The sequence below is a fragment of the Marmota flaviventris genome, chromosome 2 (assembly GCF_047511675.1).
Source record: "Marmota flaviventris isolate mMarFla1 chromosome 2, mMarFla1.hap1, whole genome shotgun sequence".
NCBI classification, from domain to species: domain Eukaryota; kingdom Metazoa; phylum Chordata; class Mammalia; order Rodentia; family Sciuridae; genus Marmota; species Marmota flaviventris.
Genome location: NC_092499.1, coordinates 109,037,513 through 109,056,745, shown reverse-complemented (window position 1 = coordinate 109,056,745; position 19,233 = coordinate 109,037,513). Strand labels below are relative to the sequence as shown.

Below are 19,233 nucleotides of genomic sequence, written 5' to 3'. Positions count from 1 at the left end.
GATACTCTGGTGTTCTAAGGTGCTAATAGAGCTGTAGTATATTTGGAATGGTGAGCCAGTTAAAGGAACACAACTGCCTCTCAAAGCCAGGCAGAGGACAATGCCCACTACATCCCAATCTGGTAAGCTGAAAAGAACCCAGAAAGGCATTCTTTGATCTTTGGTGGGGCCGTCATTTCCTTTCAACAGCTCACACCCAATACCAACCTGCACCACCACCAAACATGTGAGGAACCCAGAGCAACACCCTTGGAAAGCAGATACTGTAAGGCTGTGGGAGTCAGAGCCAGACTCCTGCTCCCCAGAGACCCAGCCGGGAGATTCCTAAAAGTTCACAGTCTCAGTATCTGAGCAGGAAATGCTGTACCTGGACATAAAGCAGGTTCAGCTGCACGGGGTCTCTCGAGTCTACATTCTGATCAGAGTAGAAGAACTTCCGCCTGAGCAGCAACGTCTCATTTTCATCCACTCCTTGTTCTCTGAATGTTCGGCTGTGATCCAGCCAATTTACTACAACACAAGACATAGGAAAGAACTGTGTTTATATTTCCTCTTAAGTGAAAGGAATTTACCATAACAGCAGTGCAACGAAGACATGGATTTCTATAATGCAGATAGTCATAGATACTTCTTACATTAAAATTGTGCTTTTTAACTTCACTAAATAATTTCACATCTACCATATGACTGATCAAAAGGCAAATGAGGGAGAAAATCCCCAGCCATTCCTAAAGTTAGGTTAAGCACTACAATTAATTTATAATATGTTTCTCCCCTGGGTGAGAATAAGGAAACAGTGTTCTGTGCTAAGAACTCAAGTCAGAATTTTCCTTTAAATCAAGAGTAGATGCTACAGTCTCATCTAGTGAAGGATTTCAAAGACACTGAATATAACAAGTTTACCTCTGACTCCAAGTGGAAAAGGAAGAAAATGAGTCATGGAGGGAAACCAGACTGCTAAAGGGTGGAGATGGCAGACACTACCCCCTACCACCCCCGACCAAGACCAGCTTGAATTTCTGTCAGAGAAACTTGTCTCCCATCTAGGTGCAAGAAATCAAACACTTCCCTAAGCACGTCCACAGCACTCTCCTTCATTCCTCTCTGAGCTTAACATACGTGGTGAGGGTGGGGATTTACAACCTGCCTCACTAAATTCCAAGCAACTTCAGCATTCGGAATGTGTCTGATAGACCTCACTTCCCCAGCACCTGGGAGAGTATTGTGCACACATTAAAAAATCCTTGGGATTTGTCTACTAAAATCTCTTGGAAAGAAGCATGTAACTGGGGGCTGGGGATGTGGCTCAAGCGGTAGCGCGCTTGCCTGGCATGCGTGCGGCCCGGGTTCGATCCTCAGCACCACATACAAACAAAGATGTTGTGTCCGCCGAGAACTAAAAAATAAATATTAAAAAAAATTCTCTCTCTCTCTCTCTCTCTCTCTCCCACTCTTTCTTTAAAAAAAAAAAGAAGCATGTAACTGAAAATCTAATGAGGCAGAAAGAAAAGGGAATAGAGAAAGTGTCAGAGGAAATGAAGGCCTCACCAAAGATCAATAAACATAATGACAGTGATTATGTCATCCCAGCACTGTGGCAAGAGCAAGAACAAGGAGGTCTGAAGGCCCAAGTGACCTGTGTGATGAATTAGGATGCTCTTGGTGGAGGGTGTGCAGCAGGACACACACAGCAGGTTTGCTGGGGCATGTGCGATTATATGCCAGCTTTCCATGGATTAACGAAGTGGCTGTGAAAATGATTTTCCTAAGATAAAATTTTATCACTGATTTTTAAACATTTAGGAAATAATGGATCTAAACAATACTCACAGAGGGCTGGTAACATGTTGGTAAAATGTCTCCCCCTCACCAAAAGACAATCAGAAACAACTTCATTAATACATACATGTACATAAACAAGCTTCCAGATTTAAGAGAGTAAAAGGGACACAGGGACATGTTGCATGACACCAGAGGTGTGCAGTCACCAAAATCCACAGTGTAGGAAATGCTATACAACTAACCAGGTTTCTTCACACACACACATACACACACACACACACAAATTGCAAGAAAATAATTAAGAGATTGAGAGGGAACTTACTTCATTAAAACAGTTAAGTGGTACATCAGCCAACCTTATTTGGATCACAGTTAAAACTATTAATAAAGATTGAGAACGTAATGGAAAAAATACAAACACAATTTATATATTTGATATAATGAAATTTTTTTAGATGTGAAATGGTATTACAGTTTTTTTTTGTTTGTTTCTTTAGAAGTCTTCATCTTTAGTGACACAAGCCAAAATATTTACATATTATAAATCCCCCAAATCCTGCCTTGGGTCATGGGATGGTGGGAGAGAATGAGGCGTAGCAGAGCCTGGGTGTTGCTTGCTCCCCAAACACTTACAGTCATCGTCTGTGTGAAGCTTGGCCTTCAACTTCTCCATCTTCCTCTCATCTCGTAACAGCGTCCTATCTTTTTTAAGTGTACCCGTCCCTTCCTCTTTCTTTTCTTCAATGGTTTCTTGGATTAAAGAGTATTCTTCATAATTCGTTATTCCTAACAATAGAAATTAGGTTATAATTCTCAATGATTAAACTTCTGTCAATTCCTTCCATATAGGGCCTGAGATACTGTAGATAGTCTCTGTTGGCGGAGGACAGAAAGAGACTTTCCTCACATGTGGACCGGAAGCCACATATCAATGAAGGATCTTCAGCTGGTGAAGTCACATTGGAAATGCCAGGTGCAGTTCTCTAGACTGATATTTGAGAAACGAGAACAAAGTAGAGGCCATGCAGAGGATGATGACAAATAAGTGTGTGAAGGAATTGAGTATGCTTTCCATGAAGAGGAAACTAAAATCTACAAGGTGACTTTTCAAATATTCGAAGGGCTTCATGTGGAAGGCAGGCAGAGTTGTTCTCTGGGGAGACTAATAGAGGGTACAAGAAGAAAATCTATCTGAGAGTTGATTACACAGGCCATTGGCATGAGTATTCAAGAAGACCCTGGACACCAATGATGTTTGCATACAGTGCCAGCATCAGGTCAGGGTGAATACATCCTTAAAAAACTACTTTCCATGGAGAAATCTCTTTTTGTTTTCTGAGAGGGAAATAAAAGCCTTCAAATGTGACTTAGTGAGAAGTTCACGTTTGTAGTACCAGTTAGTGGAGTGGCAAATCAGAAGAATGTACACACTCTCTTGGGATTGGGCCTAATTTCATGTGTTAAGGCATTTTTAAAATTCCCTAGACATCAAATTAGAAGTGGAAAAGAAAGGAGGTGAATTATTAAAAACAAAGCAGAAACAGATATGAGTTGTGGGTGTGCTCACCTATCCTGCTGCAAATGGTGACCAGGAGCTCCCCCACCGTCTTGGAGTCATCCACCATCACTGTTTTCACAGACCCATCCAGCATCCGGATTTTCTGAGGCCTCTGTTTCTTTTTATACTCCAAAATATCCTAGACCACAAATCATTTCACAAGAGTCAGAAAACAGGTTACAACTTTGAACATTTTTCTTTAAAAAAAAAATGAGTGCCCAGTAGATGCTATTTCCTTATTCTTTCAAAATAATCCTTTGTTGTCCTGGGGTTACTAATGCTCTGCTATGACAGAATCTCCAGTGCAAATAGTTGTTCTGAGAAAGATTTCTTAAAAACCTGGTAGTGAAACTGTACCTCAAGAAGGAGTACCTGTAGCTCAATGACTGAAAACTACCCTCTTTAGAATAAATGTGACCTGTGTTCTGTGAAAGGTAAGAGTTGAATTAATGAGAATTAGCAGAGGGAAATACATGCAGCCCTTTTCAAAAGCTGGTAGTGAGGGGCTGGGGTTGTGGCTCAGTGGTAGAGCGCTTGCCTAGCATGTGTGAGGCACTGGGTTCAATTCTCAGCCCCACATATAAATAAATAAAATAAATTTCATCAACAACTAAAAAACTATTTTAAAAAAAGGTGATAGTGAGTATCTGCCATGAAAAAATTTTACTACCCATACATATAAAAATTATTTATAAAATTTTACTTGAAAACTATTTACTATATTTGAATTTTACATAATAAAGGACATAAGCAATATCCCCATAATTCTTCACAGGGCATATGACAGTAGGAGTGGTTTTCACAAGAGTGAAGTGACATATAATAATGGTAAAACCAAGCAGGGCTAGTAAGTTTTGGAGTTTTTGTTTCATTTGTTTGTTTGTTTGTTTTTAAGAGATCTCTTTCTTACTACTTAACAATAAACCTATGCAGGGGAAATTAATTAAAATTAATTAATCAAATATTTCACTCCGCTTTATGGCATGCTGGCCAATCTGATAGGTCCAATTCACACAAAGTACCAAAACCCCCAGTATCTTATTGGCTAAGTAGAACAGAATATTCAACATGTCTTTACTCACACCCTCACCCCCTTCCACTGAACAACTCCTTTGTTGTTACTATTACCAATGGTTATTAAATGTTCATCTCCAATTTGAAGTTTCTTTTTTTGGGTACCGGGGATAGAACTCAGGGGCACTCAACCACATCCCCAGTCCTGTTTTGTATTTTATTTAGAGACAGAGTCTCAATGAGTTGCTTAATTAGAAGTGGGAAAGAAAGGAGGGCCTTGTCCCCACTACCTTTAAACTAGGGAAAGAGATTGGCTTTGAACTCACGATCCTCCTGCCTCAGTCTCTGGAGCTACTGGGATTACAGGCATGCGCCACCACACCTGGCTAAAGTTTGTTTTTTTCAAAAACAAAATGGTAATTACTATTCCGTCTTACACTATCAGGATTACACTTTGTTCTCCCTCCCATCTAGGCCTCTGCTCCCAGCCCATCCAGGACTGCTTAACATCAACCCAACCTGTTTCAATCTCTCTGTGTAATTTCAAGAATCTGGATTACTCATATTTTCTTACCACCTGGACAATCTCAAAAGTACACTTCATGGAAACTATTAGCAAGACACCCATGAATCAAAAAAGTGTAATGATGTTGGCTTTCACCAAAGGCCCAGATACAAAGTGACAGGGAATCAAGTCAGTACCAGCTGCGTACCCCATTTCGCAACATGTAGTAATCCAGTGTTCTGCCTGCTTCCAGCCAAATCCCTTTCCTGGGGTCTTCATCCGAAAGAAACAGCCCATAGTCAGAAGCTGGAACATAAACAAAAAGAAAAAGTGGTGACCAAGTCTTCACTGGTTCCTAGGCCCAGAGCTGGTGGACTCGGCAAGGATGTGGGTGTTCTCTTTCACTAGAGAGACCTGTTCCCTTTTGACAATATAGACATGATACCTAAGCAGATCAGGAGGAAGAAGAGTTGAGTGACAGAAGCAATACTCCAAAATAAGGTTCATGTTTCCTAGGATCAGTGGGCTAGAATTGTCTGAAATTTAGGGAAACCTAAGAACAAAGCACTTCCAGTTTCCTTTTAAATACACTTGACTGTGTTCTCTAATCTTGATGTAAAAAATAAGGTCAAGAACCCATGGAGAAAGAGAAGAGAAACTGAGGAAGTGGCCCTCCAAGCCTGAGGCAAATGGGGGCAGATGGGCCTTCATGCCCTGAAAGATACCAACAGAGCATGCTAGAAAGGTTTGGCAGGAATTCCTTGTCCCCGCTACCATTAGACTAGGGGAAGAGTTGGAAAGTTAAACTCTGTGTTCTCTGTAGAAACTCCTTATTCCTCCCTAGGAAGTCCAAAGGGAGCAGGGGCAGCTTATTCTCCGGAAGACCTCTCTCTTTCTTTACATAATTAAGGAAACCTCAGAGACCCAGAAGAGCATCTGAGCTTCTTCTGCTTCTCAGGAAAAGAACTTCCAGGTCTTTAACAGTTTATACCTTCACCAGACCTTATGGAAATCTGGCCCCCCAATTTTTTTAAAGATGTTTATTTATTTATTTTTAGTTGTAGTTGCACACAATAACTTTATGTATATGTGGTGCTGAGGATTGAACCCAGGGCCTCGCACGTGCTAGGCGAGCGCTCTACCACTAAGCCACAGCCCCAGCTCCCCAAAAAAGTTTTTTTAAAAATCTGAGAGAAAAGAACAAAAAAGGAACCAAAACATAAGCCATCAGAACTGACTGGTCATTCAGATCTTGGAGTAAGGTGTAAAGTGGGGCTGTCAGCAAACTTTTCTTTTTATTTCGGAGTACCCTAAAAACAGCACAGCATTTTGAATAACATCAGTAATACTTTCAGACCAAAGGATCAGAAATTTTGTGAAAACTGGATGTTCTCCAAAGGCCTGTTCTTACTTATCATCAACTCTGAATGCTACATTTGACTATTATCTTTCCAATTTTTTCTGGAAAATTTTACCTAATATCACACTAAAGGCGTCTCCACTTAATGTGACCCTGATTTCTCAACTTTAGTCAAATAAACACCTAAATAAGGAAAGAGAATGTGGAGAAAATAAAATGGGAGAAGTAAAGTCAATTGAATCAAGGGTTTCTGCTTAAACTCAGATTAATGGGGGCAGTGGCTTACTCAAACACCAAACATAGTATATTACAACACACCCACTCAAAACACTCCCTTCAAAGGGCTTGTACTATAAGAGTTGCCCTGGTTCTGATAGCAGAGAAAAGTGTTCCTGCACATGGAACAGGGCTCAGGATATAAATAACCAATATGTGTCAGGGCAGATTTGTTGTCCTTTATAGGGCAAATGAGATGATATATCAAAAAGTGGTTTGTAAACTTTAGAGCACCATGCTGACATGTGGGAGGGTCAAGATAAGAGGTATGGCCTTGCTGATGACTTGAGATGCACACTATCAATCACAAGCCTCACACAGGAAGCAAGGAGTATCCAGTCTAGGAAGACATTTCATTTACAACATACACACTAGGAGACACGTGCACACTCAGAGTATCTGTTCCTTCAGCTACAGAGTGAAGAACATAGATTTTCAGAAGCTAGTGAGTAACCCACGACCCACCTTGTCCTGTTTGTGCCTCTGGTACCCGTTCCCGAATGACTCGGCAGGCATCATACACAGCTGTAGATGGTTCAAACTGCATGGTCTTCACCACGTTGCAATGGCGGACGCAAATCTTTAAGGACAGGGCCACCATTTTCCCAGATGATTCGAAGGGTCTCACTTAGAACTTCTGGAAAACACAGAGAGGCAAGCCCTGATGCTCACAATTATAGGAAAAAATAAACAAACAAAAAACACCAAAGCAACAAAATACTGAACTCTCAAGTCAATTTTAAAATCCACCATCCAGATTAACCCTCTGTGAAGTCATTCTGACTGCTGTTTACATTCTGAGTGAATTTTATCTGCGAAAATATTTCTTATTTGAGGAATGTCAAGATACACTACTCCTTCATTAACAACAGCATTTACAAAGAATCTGCCCAAAATCAAATCAATTTTTTGTAGCCTGGGAAGTGGTAGGATTGCTGACATATTAAGAGAATTTCAAAATATCCAATAAGTTTACATTTGCAATATTAAGGACTATATAAGCCATATATAACATCTACACTTCACCCTTCTTTTTATAGGCATATTTAGCCAATTATCTTCCCAATTTGGGGCAATGAAATTTAAACTCTAGAGATAAATGGACAAATTTTCTGTGTTGTAGCTCACTCTATGGGTTGGTTTGTCCCCTGGGGTTGGTGACAATTGCAGGGTTTCCTGAACTGCTGAGATCTATAAGCATGGCTAGTTGTAACCCTCAGTGGGGAAGGCCACAGTCTTTGATGTCATGGATGCTGTTTATGGAATGCAGCAGAGAGGATGGGATGTCTAATCCCTTTCTTTCCCCAGGACAAGTATTATAAACGTTGTTGCATGAAGGCTACCTTTCTCATGCTGAAAATTGGGCTTTCACAAGAGCAAATGACTGCTCCCCTTCTAGCATTCAGGGAGAGATTCCCTTCTGAAAGGGAAGACTGAGCTATAATGTAGGCCTGGGAGCAGAAGGCAGAGTGGAATGGAACACTGGAGCCCTGGAGGAGGCGGAGGACACAGACAGAAGCAGTGAGCCCTGAAGAACACAGCAAGGCTCTGGGGTACAGTCACGAGGATCACAGGAGAGAAGCTCAGAGAGCTGGGAAGCAGATGGCTAGGAAAGCAGCAAAATAAGATAACATGATGGGGAAATTTGTCCAAATTGACTGGACAATGAAGGCTACTGGAGATACAGGAGGGAAGGGGTGGTTCTTGGGATGCATTCTATCAGGTGGAGTTATAACCCAGGTAGAAGACACTAGAAAAACTAGGGAGTGAGAGATGAGAATTGTGGACTGAGTCAGATAAGACGAGGAATGAGACAACAATTGAATCTGGCAACTCGGTGGTCTCTGGCAATGGTGATAAGAGGGCAGGGCCAGAATCTGAGCGCAGCAGTGGGTTCAGGAGATAGAGGCGAGGGGCAGGCTCTGTAGGAACAAACTCATCTCCTGAGCAGACTTACTGGGAAGGGGGCAGTGTAGGAGGTTCAATCTTATGCTTTTTGAGGCTTTTTATCTCAAAGTGCATATCAATTCCATTAGGAAGATACTCATGTAGACATAGTTTCCACCTTATTATAGTGATTGAGGTAGGGTAGCCAAAGGCTACTTCTCACCACACACTATCTCCACTCCGGTTCTGGCTCATGTTGCTAACTCTGGGTCTTTGGAGAGGAGGGGAGCTGGAAAATCTTGGTCCATGGAAAAGGTGCTGGATAGGGAGATTGTGATCCAAGTTCAATCTCAAGTTGGCAATGCCTTGGACCTCCACACCCATCACTTCTCCTCTCTTGCCCTTCAGACAGCAGGAAGCAACCAGTTGTCATGGAAGGAGCTTCTTAACAAACTCAATGCTTAGCCATCTATTCTCATTGGATTTCCACATATCATCCTAACACTTCATGAGGGAGGACATAGAATGGAGGCAAGGTCATGGTAGATGGTCAACAGAATGAGGAGTACCTCATTAAGAAGTATATGTTCTCAACTTTCATATCACCCCAAAACAAGTATAGCTCAAAACTATCACTATTACTACATGGGAACACATTATAAAAGAAAAAATCAAAAAGCCAAACAAATTACTCTCAAAGGGCACTGCACACAGGTCGAAGAGTAAAAAACCCTAGTATCCAGCTCCTTGTTTTATTAAGTTTTCCCAAGCATGAAACAAGACCAAAATTTATTTCACAGAAATATTTTTAAAACAAAGAATATAAAGAAATGCTGATAAACTAAAACTTTTAAATAAAACAAAGCATTTTTATCATTATCTTGCAAGATGGTAACTCACGTAGCCAAACCTAGATGAGGTCTGAAGTCAATGTGTTGATTTAGTCACTATCTCACAAAACCTGTAGCACTGAGCTGTTTTTAGCACCATTCATGATAGAATAAGATTCTATTCAAATTGAATACCTGTTGGCATTAAGTACTTTGCTTTATCCTATGGCAAAAAGAGTAGCAACTTAGAAATGTCAACTTAAAATGAATATATGTTTCCAACATTTGTGAGAATGTGGCCAGAAGGCCACTCAGGTTCCAACATCCACTACACATCCTGAGCAAACAAGGCAGCTCAGACAACAGTCTTGATAAAGATGTGTGCTCCTTCTCCATTGTCACATTTTTCTGGGCAGCACAGCATTGTGACAGCTTGCAACTGACATTGGTTTTCACTTCTGTATCCTAAGCCCTCTGCTAATTCCTACTTCTCCAAGCTTTTTAATGGTGCAGACTTAGGAAGGCTGATCAGGTTTCCTTTTCTGGTTTAGTTACAAGGAAGCTCAGAGTCAAATTTGTGCGCAAGTGCTTGTAGTGGTGTTACCTTCTAATCCCTGCCTCTATTTTATGACCCTATTCTGGCTACTCCTTTTCCTTTTACCCTAATTTGAATGTATGTTTTCAGAATAAATCTTAAGACTTTTTCTTTTCTTTTACCTTTTGGTAAAAGACAGAATAAAAGTTTGTGAAATTCACATTATTTTTCCTTTCATAATCTCTTCTCACTCTGACCATTTTTGGGCCCTTGTTATATGTGTGAAGGTTACTCAGACCAATACAGAAACTGTTCTGTAGCATATGTTGGAGAAGATGAGCCAATGGAACCAATGGTGAAACCCAGACATCCTCCTTTTAAAATAAATACTTCTTACTCCCAGGGTGCTGTAAACAGCCCAGGAGGCCTCTTAGGTTCATCCCAGTCCACCGAGGGACAAACAAGCCCAGCTCCAGCCAAGGCCACCTCTTCTCCAAAACAAATGCCCATCATTGGTCAAGATGAGCAACCACCCCTTGGATTTCAGCCTGGTAAGTGAGGGCCATGCAATGCTCCCTGCCTTACCAGCTGCACAGCTCTGAGCTGGTTACTTCATTGGTTATCAGCTGCCTCAGTTTCCTCCTCATTAAAATGGGGGAGAATAATAGATCTACCTATAAGGTTGCTAGTGAATTAAATAAATTAAATTCATAAAAGGCATGAAGACAGTGCTAAGTTTAGGATTTGTTATTACTGATTGGGGATTGGAGAAACACTGGAAGCAGAATACTTCTGTATTCAGCTACATCTGAGCTGCAAAATTCATTTATTCTTTATCCTGCATCTATTATATTCTAGTAGATAACAGTCATTAGGGAGTCATGATAGACAAAACTCCTGTTCATATGGAGCCTTACCTTCTAGTCAGTCCTTGGTTCAATACACAGATTCTGTGCCATCTTTTATGCAAGACACATAACATGCCTTTTTCTAGATATAGTGCTAGCTGAGGATGAGCTGTGAACCTGAGTGTGCTTGCGGAGCAATTCTTAGGTTGTTGTCTTTGAAATCACTCAGATTCCCCCCAACCCAAGGGCTCAAGAGGAAAAAAATTCTACTAGCCACACAGCATGGCTGGCATCACAATCAGTTCCTACCCTATGGTTTGTCAATAAATTCCGCCCAGTGTTAACCTAAGGGAGGCACTCCTGGGGCTCTGCATACTCCTCTGTTAAGCAGAGGTGCTGGGTCACTTGGAAAGACTGGAGGGCCAGGTGACCTCATCTTAATGGGGCCTCTAATCTACAGGACAATAAGAGCTGGATACATCCCCATTCCCTCTCCACTATTACCCACTGGAAGGATATTGCACTTAATATATATCTGCTCTGGAGGTTTATATTGCCCTGTTTGATAACTACATGTATCACATAACCAAATATCCTCATAACAAAGAGGCCTTTATAAACCTATCCTTCAACTGTGTTTACATCTCAAGCTCCTATGAGCAATTCTAGTTTCTCAAAGCAGTGCCCAGCAAAGAGCTTTCCCTTCTCTCCAGCTCTTATCTGCTCCTCCGTAAGGGAGGAGTAGTTCCTCTAGCAGGTAAGAACCCACCATGCACTGGGTCATAGCTACACAAAGGGCCCGCAAAAGCCAAAGTTTTACCCTCTGTATTGCTCTCTAGGCTGTCAGGGCTCATATACTTGGCTACTCACCTTGAGCATTCAGACTCCATACACTTGTGCACACCAGGCACAGCCAGGGGTGTACCAACATCAGGAAAATAGGTCAAGTCAACTCTTCCCTGCAAGATGGCTGTCTTGTATTTAAGAAGGGACCAGCAGGCAGGCAGTTGGAGATCCCCTGTGGCCTCTTCTCCTGTCTAGCTCTGTCAAGGAGATGCATTTTCTATGAATTCTCAGGCTCTCCTTAACAACCTTGTCTTCCCTCCTACCTCAACAGTGCCCCTCCTACCCATTCTCAAATGGTGAGAACCCAGGGGGCAAAGCCTTAGTGGAACAGCTCCCCTTATCCCCATATATACAATTTGTAAAGGCGCTAATTATAAGCTCAGGGAAAACAGCAATGCACACAAGTGACATGATTTTTCCATGTGACTCATATCCATGGTCCAAGACAATCATGCTCCCCTCCACAGCAAAATAAGGTGACGGAAAACCTCATTAGTTTTCTTCAAAGAGGCAAGAGAGGCCAGGACTACTATTTGACTTTGAATACTTCAACTTGAAGTAACCATCATTAAAAGTCAAGTGGAGAAGTAGCACAGGAGAAATGATTAGCTACCCAATGAGTGTGAACAACAGGCTAGGTAGGACCATATAAATCCCAGGTAGTGGTTGACCCTAAGTAACCCACAGGGCCACCATTGTATATTCTTGCCTGTTCCCAGTATACCAGAAATAAGATGTCTATAATACATGGTATCAGGAATACATTTGTCATGAGAGGGCCATTTCCCCTCCTGACCTCTATAACAAGGGCTGCATTATGATAGTCACGTTTGAATCTCAGCTCAGTGCCCAGCACTCAGTAGATGCTCAATAAATATTTATAGAATTATTATGTACTTCATGGAAATATTTAAATTGATTTTTAAAAAGTTATTAAGAATTATTCACACCAATGTCAAGACTAAAGGATGTCCAGAGCTCTGTAGGACTTTCAAATACATAGTATCACACTAGACCAAATTATGGCTACTCATTGACAATCAGTTCCAGGAACCATAGAGGCTCAACCCCAAGCTCATAAGATAAAGTTTATCTCAGCATACAAAAAACTCAAGAAAGAACCAAAGCCACATCAGTTAAGAATCACTGGCTGCTCCCCAAGGGCCAAGTGAACTGCTCACAATAAAGTCCCTAGGGAAGGGCTAATGTATATTTACTTAAAACAGGAATGGAGGGGCAAGTCAGCATTTCTCCCTCCACTAAAAGAACCAGAGAAAGTGCCTACAATGTAGACTCCAGACAATGAAAATCCCTTTTGGTACTCTTTGCCATTTTCATTTGAAAAAACTATAATCTTGAAGTCAAGAGATCTTCCCAACACACTGCAAGAAAACTAGAAGACCTCCTCACAAGGCCACAAGAACCGAGAGGGCTCCGCAGGGATGTGTACTCCAAGGATCCCTCCAACTCAGCCTTCTATCACCAGACAGCTTTGGCAATGGCACCTGAAATTCCATCATTGACTCTCATTGTTTGTAAAGATTTGTTCCCAAGTTAACTTTGCTATAAAAGTGTGTATGTGCACTTACCTCTCACTGTTTTAGAATGCTAAGTCTCAGAACCTTTCAGGCAAATTAGCTGAAAGCTTCCCTTTATTAAAGATGCCTTATTATGAGGAGCTTCTGCAGAAGGAATGGTAGCGTGCTATAGAAGAATACAGAAGTCTGGCAGTGAGTGGGAAAGTGCTAGAAGAAATGTGGAAAGGGAGGGCAGCAGATGCTTATGTTTTCAAAGCTTTATGGGTTTACTTAGAGCTGATTTTTAATGCACATAGCATTCTGAAATGCAGGGGCAATTGGGTTCAAACTGCTTAGCCCAAGGATCAAGGCCCCATCCACCACTGAGCCTCATCTGCCCACTTCCAAATCACACATAAGAACTCTCTACACTAACCACATGGATGTATGTTCAATCCCTGCACAATTGCCTAATTATTTTAGCCCATGTATCTGAAATGCCCTACCCTCCTTAGCAGCATCTCTTTGTTAATCAACCCTCCAGCCCAGCATTTGGCTTTGCTTCTACCCACTAGTTTTTCACTCCCACAGCCAGCAGGCCTGATCTCTGCCCTGGCCCTCAGGTGCTCTGCTAGACCACCTGCTATCTCCTGGTAATTCTTTGGTGCTCCAGAGCTTTGTAGTACTTTCAAATACATAGTGTCAATGGATGTGCTTAATGGGCTAGAAAGTAAGAGTGATTTTTTTTCTTTTTTGCATCTTTCTTTCACAGATTATAAAACAGAGGATCTGGGAAGATAAATGAATTACTTCCTTGCATGTGGAATATGTTTTTTTTTTTTGTTGGACGACTAAATGTTGCATTGGCTCTGCAGCAATCTCATTGTACCTGTGATGGCCAAGACTGCTGAATAAGTCATCCTTATGCTCCAGTCCTATTGAACTCTACTGTTTGGTCTCTCTGCTGTTTTCTCCCTCGTTGCAAGCTACAGAAAGAAAGTGGCTCTGAATTGAACTTTGGGTTTGAATTCTTTTGTACCTTAACTTATTCAGATGATTGAAAATAGGCTTTTTACAAAAACAGATATGATAGAAAAATAAAAGGTCATGTCCAAGAAAAAATAGAATAAAAATAAAAGTAAAGGTCAAGACCAGGAGAACTGTGAATTATTTACCATTCATTTGGGGAACTGGGAATAACTCCTCCCATTATTTGGTTTTTCTGACCCTTGCTGACAAGCCTATAAAATCTCAGATGCTCCTGGCTGCTGCGGAGGCTGATAAACAGAAGCTTTGTCTTTAAGGCACATTACTGTGATGGGTACACTTTTACTAGCTTTCACTTGAAAAAAATAAAGCTTTGCCCTACAATGATCTGGGGATGGGAGGAGTAAAATTCAGTATTTTCCAGATCAAACCTGGAGGAAGATGGGAAAAGAACTGCACACGAGTTCTTTCTCAAACAACCTTCCTCCTGCTTGTACTTAATTTGATGCCAAACTGTCGTGGCCCCCACTGAATAGCATCTGTCATGGCAGAATGGATTTGGATTGTGAAGTGATGGTGCAAATCAACACAATTGCATGTGGTTTCACTTAAGAAGCTGAGAAAGTCTCCACTTTTTAGCTCCATTCCCTTTCACCAGCGGGACCAGTGACTCTAAGGCTGTAAAACCACAGGGCATGTCATTTGCTAAGGCAAAGCATGTGGTTTTTGAAGAAGAGATTTTGAAGAAAAAAGGAAGGAGAATTTAAAAATGTATTCTTGCCACTTATCTATCTTAATCCATTAACCACAAATCAGAAAAGCATTTCTGTTAGAGACCTGACCTGAAAATCTGACATTTATTTGGAAAACTGAAACGAATTAAGGAACTTGACTGAATTTTTCATCTCTGAAGATTCCAGTCCATCAGCATGTCATCAGGTGACCAATCCAGCATTCGCAGATTGCATTTGATCTTCCAAAGGATTCTCCTTTGGTATGACTACTCCCTCCAAGATCATTTCATCTTTCATCTTATACTTAAATGTTAGAATGTTGTGGTTAAATTATACATAGCCTTTATCTCCAACTTGAAAATCATTAGGTTCAGACCTTCATAAACTAGATATAGATCTCTATAAACCCCTGCTAAAATATTCCCATTCTCCAGAATGCAAGAGTAATAACACATATATTTAAAAAATTTGCAAATAATGGCAGCCAACTTATAAGTGAATATGTGCCTGGTACTGATTCTAGGCCATTTTTCTGAGACAAGAGCACCAAAATCTTCACATAATCCTGTACTGAAGAGTTGAGACTTGGCCCAAGTAGTGCAACCCAAACACAGCAGTTTTGAGATGTCAGAGTCCATGATAATATGTGCTCTTTAAAATAGAGAAATAAATATAATGCTTGATCCAAGAAAGCAGCAAAATGGCAGAAACTCTTTATTATTGATGTTTTCACTCATAATTGACTTGCACTTGTTGCATTATTGTACGTCATTCTGAAGAAAATACATTGTTTACTGATGCTGTGAGTAGGTCCCATTCACCCTGGACAAAGCAGGTTTAATACAGTTCATGCAGTATGAGTAACAAAAACACACAAAGAGGGTAAGACTTAAACCCATCTGTCTCAATCCAGACTTCCATGTGTCTCCCCAGTTCACCACAGCTCAGCTCTGCTAACATCTGGATACATCTCCTTATATAGTTTGCATATTTTTAAGTAGTTGAGATGATATACTATATATGATTCTGTATCTAATTTTCTCCATTCTAATTTCATAATAATAATTTCCTGCAATATTACAAATTCTATTGAAAACTTATTTTCAATAGAACTATAATAATACAACATAATACTTAGCTGTGTTTTTGTTTTTGTGCATACCAACTCTTTGCAAGTTTTCACTCTCAGAAATAAGGTTAGAGTAATAATTTTTTTCTATTTGAAATCTTCTTTTTTTATTTCAGATTTTCTTAATCCAAATATCCTCTTTTTTTTAAAAGGAATTATCGATATTTTTACAGAACAACTCAGAAGATATCAAGACAAGAAATTAGAGGACCCTAATGTGCAGTTAGGGGACCCTAATCAGCAGTCTGATTTATAGGGTGGCTGAATGAATATGCATTAGCCACTGTGAAAGCCAATAATCAATCCAGGTTTTATAGTTCAGTCCGCTCCACAGAAATATCCTGCCATCCAAGACTCAGGCTACAAGGGACCAGATTAAGAGACAGAATGGACAAAGGAATGAATTGGAGAAAAAACATCTGGCACATGCAATAAACCAGATTTACAGAAAATAGAGAAGAGATAGATGCTTAACATAAATTACAAAATATATTGCAAACAGTGGAAATAACAGAAGAAGAAAAAATTGAATTCAACTTTACTACAAAAAATAGTAAGGATGTACCTGGTAAATATCATTACTCTAACTTCTGTATGCCCAAGTTTCTAGAACTGCCTTCCAGATTGAACCAGAATTACAAAAATATTTTAACTAAATTGAAATATTCTGATGGAGTATCATCTATCCTATCCTTAATAAAATAAAGTCTTGCCAATTGAATCAGTGAGTTATGAATAAGATTTCCATTTCCAAATAACAAAAACAAATCATATTTAAGTCTGCACATATAAATTTCACTTCATCAATAAGCACAAGGAAGAAAAACATGTCCCCATAGAGGGAACCTGAAATGATGAATTCTCAACAGCACAACTGAGGATAGCAGAGCATTTTAAAGGCTTATTTTAAGATACTGTCACATTTATTTGTTTATCTACAACCCAGGCTTATTCTTAGAAAACAATTTAAAAAACAAATATAATACTCAAGATAAAAGTGGAAAGATAATGAAAGAAATGCAAAGACGAATCAAGAGAGAAACAGCAAAAGATAAGGATCCCTAAAGAAATGTCAAGACTAAGGGAATTTGACTTTAAAAGTGCCTCATTAACAGGGATTATGATACAATCTTTTGTCATCTGTCAGTATTGGCTTGTAAAACCGATATTCATCCTGTCATCCAAAAGAATACCTAAATCAGTGTTGGGGGCTGAATTGTGTCCCCCCCCCACTCAAATTCATATATTGAAGTCTTAATCCCTAGTCACAGCCTGTGAGCCTATGGCCTTATTTGAGATGGGGTCTTTACAGAGACAATCAAGTTAAAATGAATTAATTAGCTATAGTTTGGATCTTGAATATTCCCAAAAGGCTCATTATTTGATCCCCAGCCTGTGGGGGCCAAAACCCTAACTCTTCCTATTTCTTTGCCACCATGAAGTGACAAATGTTCCTGCCACGATATACTGTGCTGTCATAGGCCCAAAGCAACATAGCTTGATACTTCTGAACCATGAGCCAAAATAAACTTTTCCTTGTTTTAAGTTAGTTTTTCAGATACTTTGTCACAGTGACAGAATGCTGACTAATGCAGGGTAACCCCAAATGACTGGTTTTCTTATAAAAGGAGGAGAAATTAGATATGAGAAAGGTGATGTAAAGACACAGGGAAAAGAGGATGTAAAGACACAGGGAAAAGAGGCCAACTCTAAGCCAACAAGGGAGGCCGGGGGCAGACCCTTCATTCATAGCCTCAAAAGGAACCAAGGCTGCCAACACCATGATCTTGGACTTCCCAGGTTCAGAACCATGCAACGATCAAATTCCGTCATTTAATAATATAAGCAGTCTGTGGTACTTTATAATAAAAAACCTATAAAACTGACATACTTATCCAGGTTAAGTGGGGCCCAATTTTAATTATTATAATTTTCCTAAAAGTAGGTCCTTTGACATGAATTGACTGATAATAGCATCAACAATAAGTAGTAATCTGTGGAGAAATTATTAACATGAGCCTATGAACACATAAGCATAGGCATAGATGCAAGTGATGGTGCAGGCCAAGGCATAATCAAGTGCATGCATATATGTTGTACCCAAGGTCCCAGAGTTGATAAGCAATGGAGGGTGGGACCCTAACCCCATATGCTCCTTGCTACATTACCATTATTCTGTACTACCCAACAAAGCTACATTGCAACATGGAAAACGTCTTAAACAGTAGGATCTATGAAGCTATGTAGAATTTACTCTCTTCCACATTTGCCTATAAGCATCCTACATAACATTTTATTGAAGTGGTAGAACCTTAGTATTTGGGGATTTGGCCAATTTTGATTGCTGTTGTTGTTATATAGACATCTTTCAGGAATTAAATAAACTTAACTACAACAGAAGCCTAACTTTCAGTACTCTAATCCTGATGAAATGGAATGGCTTTCTTCTTTGTAAGACCACTGCTCCATTATGTAAAGTAACAGTGACAGGATGCCTCTCTGTGGAATCTCCCCCCATGTTCAGCACAACTACCCCAACATGCAGACATATCTATGGTCCATTAGTCTAGTGGACACAGAAAATAAGGTCCAGATTCTAAGGCTAGGTAACAACAACAGAGAGGGGGAAGCAAGACTGATTAAGCAATATCTATTTATCAATCACATAAAACATATAAGATACTGCATTGAGATGTGAGGGCAATAAACAGGATCAAGTAAGGTTAATCTTGCACCCAAGGGGTTTCAACTCCCCCAGCACACACATGATCTAGGTAGAATCCTGAGGGCCATTTGTTAGACCAATGCTTTCATCGAGAGAGGAGCCCAGGCTTGCTCTCCAAAAGCTCCCACAGGGTTGGGGGAAGAAAACAAAGAGCAATGCAGTGTGATAAGTCTCCAAGAGGACCTCAGTTGATCTGATCACTAAAGGCCTTCCAATGTCTATGTGATTCAAGGATGAAGTCATAACAAAGAGACTATGTGGCTGGGAGTTCTTGAGGGTTCTAAAGGACTCCAAGATTAATATGGAACACTTTGGACCCTCTGAAGCAAAACCCATGTGGGACAGAGCAGAATTGGCCTCTAGCACAAACAAGTAAGAGCCGTTCAACCTCAATAATATCCAATACAGTGGCACAAGTCCCCAGGATGAGACTTCATCCTTGGTTAATTATTTGTTTGTAATAATTGAAGGCCTAAAAGCAGTTTCTGACACTGCCTAGAAATATGTGATGATAAATATGTATGTGAAATGGAGAGAACACAGATAATTTCCAATTAGTACTCACAGAGGCTTTGTGGCTACCCTCTTAGTGTGGTCCAGTGGCTACACCCAGTGGTTTTATACTTGTGGGCTTTTGCACCACAGCTCTCAAGCCAACTACCGTTGATAGGTTTTAACACCAGTGTCATCATGTACTGAT

General features: G+C 40.3%; 1 protein-coding gene across 4 annotated transcripts in view; it reads right to left on the bottom strand.

Annotated features, from left to right (window-relative positions):
* Tln2 (talin 2) overlaps window positions 1-19,233 on the bottom strand; it is a 405,661-nt gene that overhangs the window by 172,680 nt on the left and 213,748 nt on the right. For 3 of the 4 annotated variants that reach the window (XM_071608339.1, XM_071608342.1, XM_071608340.1), the window contains 5 exons: window positions 6,961-7,132; window positions 5,068-5,165; window positions 3,350-3,479; window positions 2,416-2,568; window positions 368-510 (listed from right to left, as the gene is read on the bottom strand). In XM_071608339.1, the coding sequence (XP_071464440.1) occupies window positions 368-510; window positions 2,416-2,568; window positions 3,350-3,479; window positions 5,068-5,165; window positions 6,961-7,096 (660 nt within the window). In that variant the 5' untranslated portion in view covers window positions 7,097-7,132. Of the gene's footprint in view, window positions 1-367; window positions 511-2,415; window positions 2,569-3,349; window positions 3,480-5,067; window positions 5,166-6,960; window positions 7,133-11,465; window positions 11,547-19,233 lie in introns of those variants that run through there. The other variant, XM_071608341.1, reaches the window with a different exon arrangement.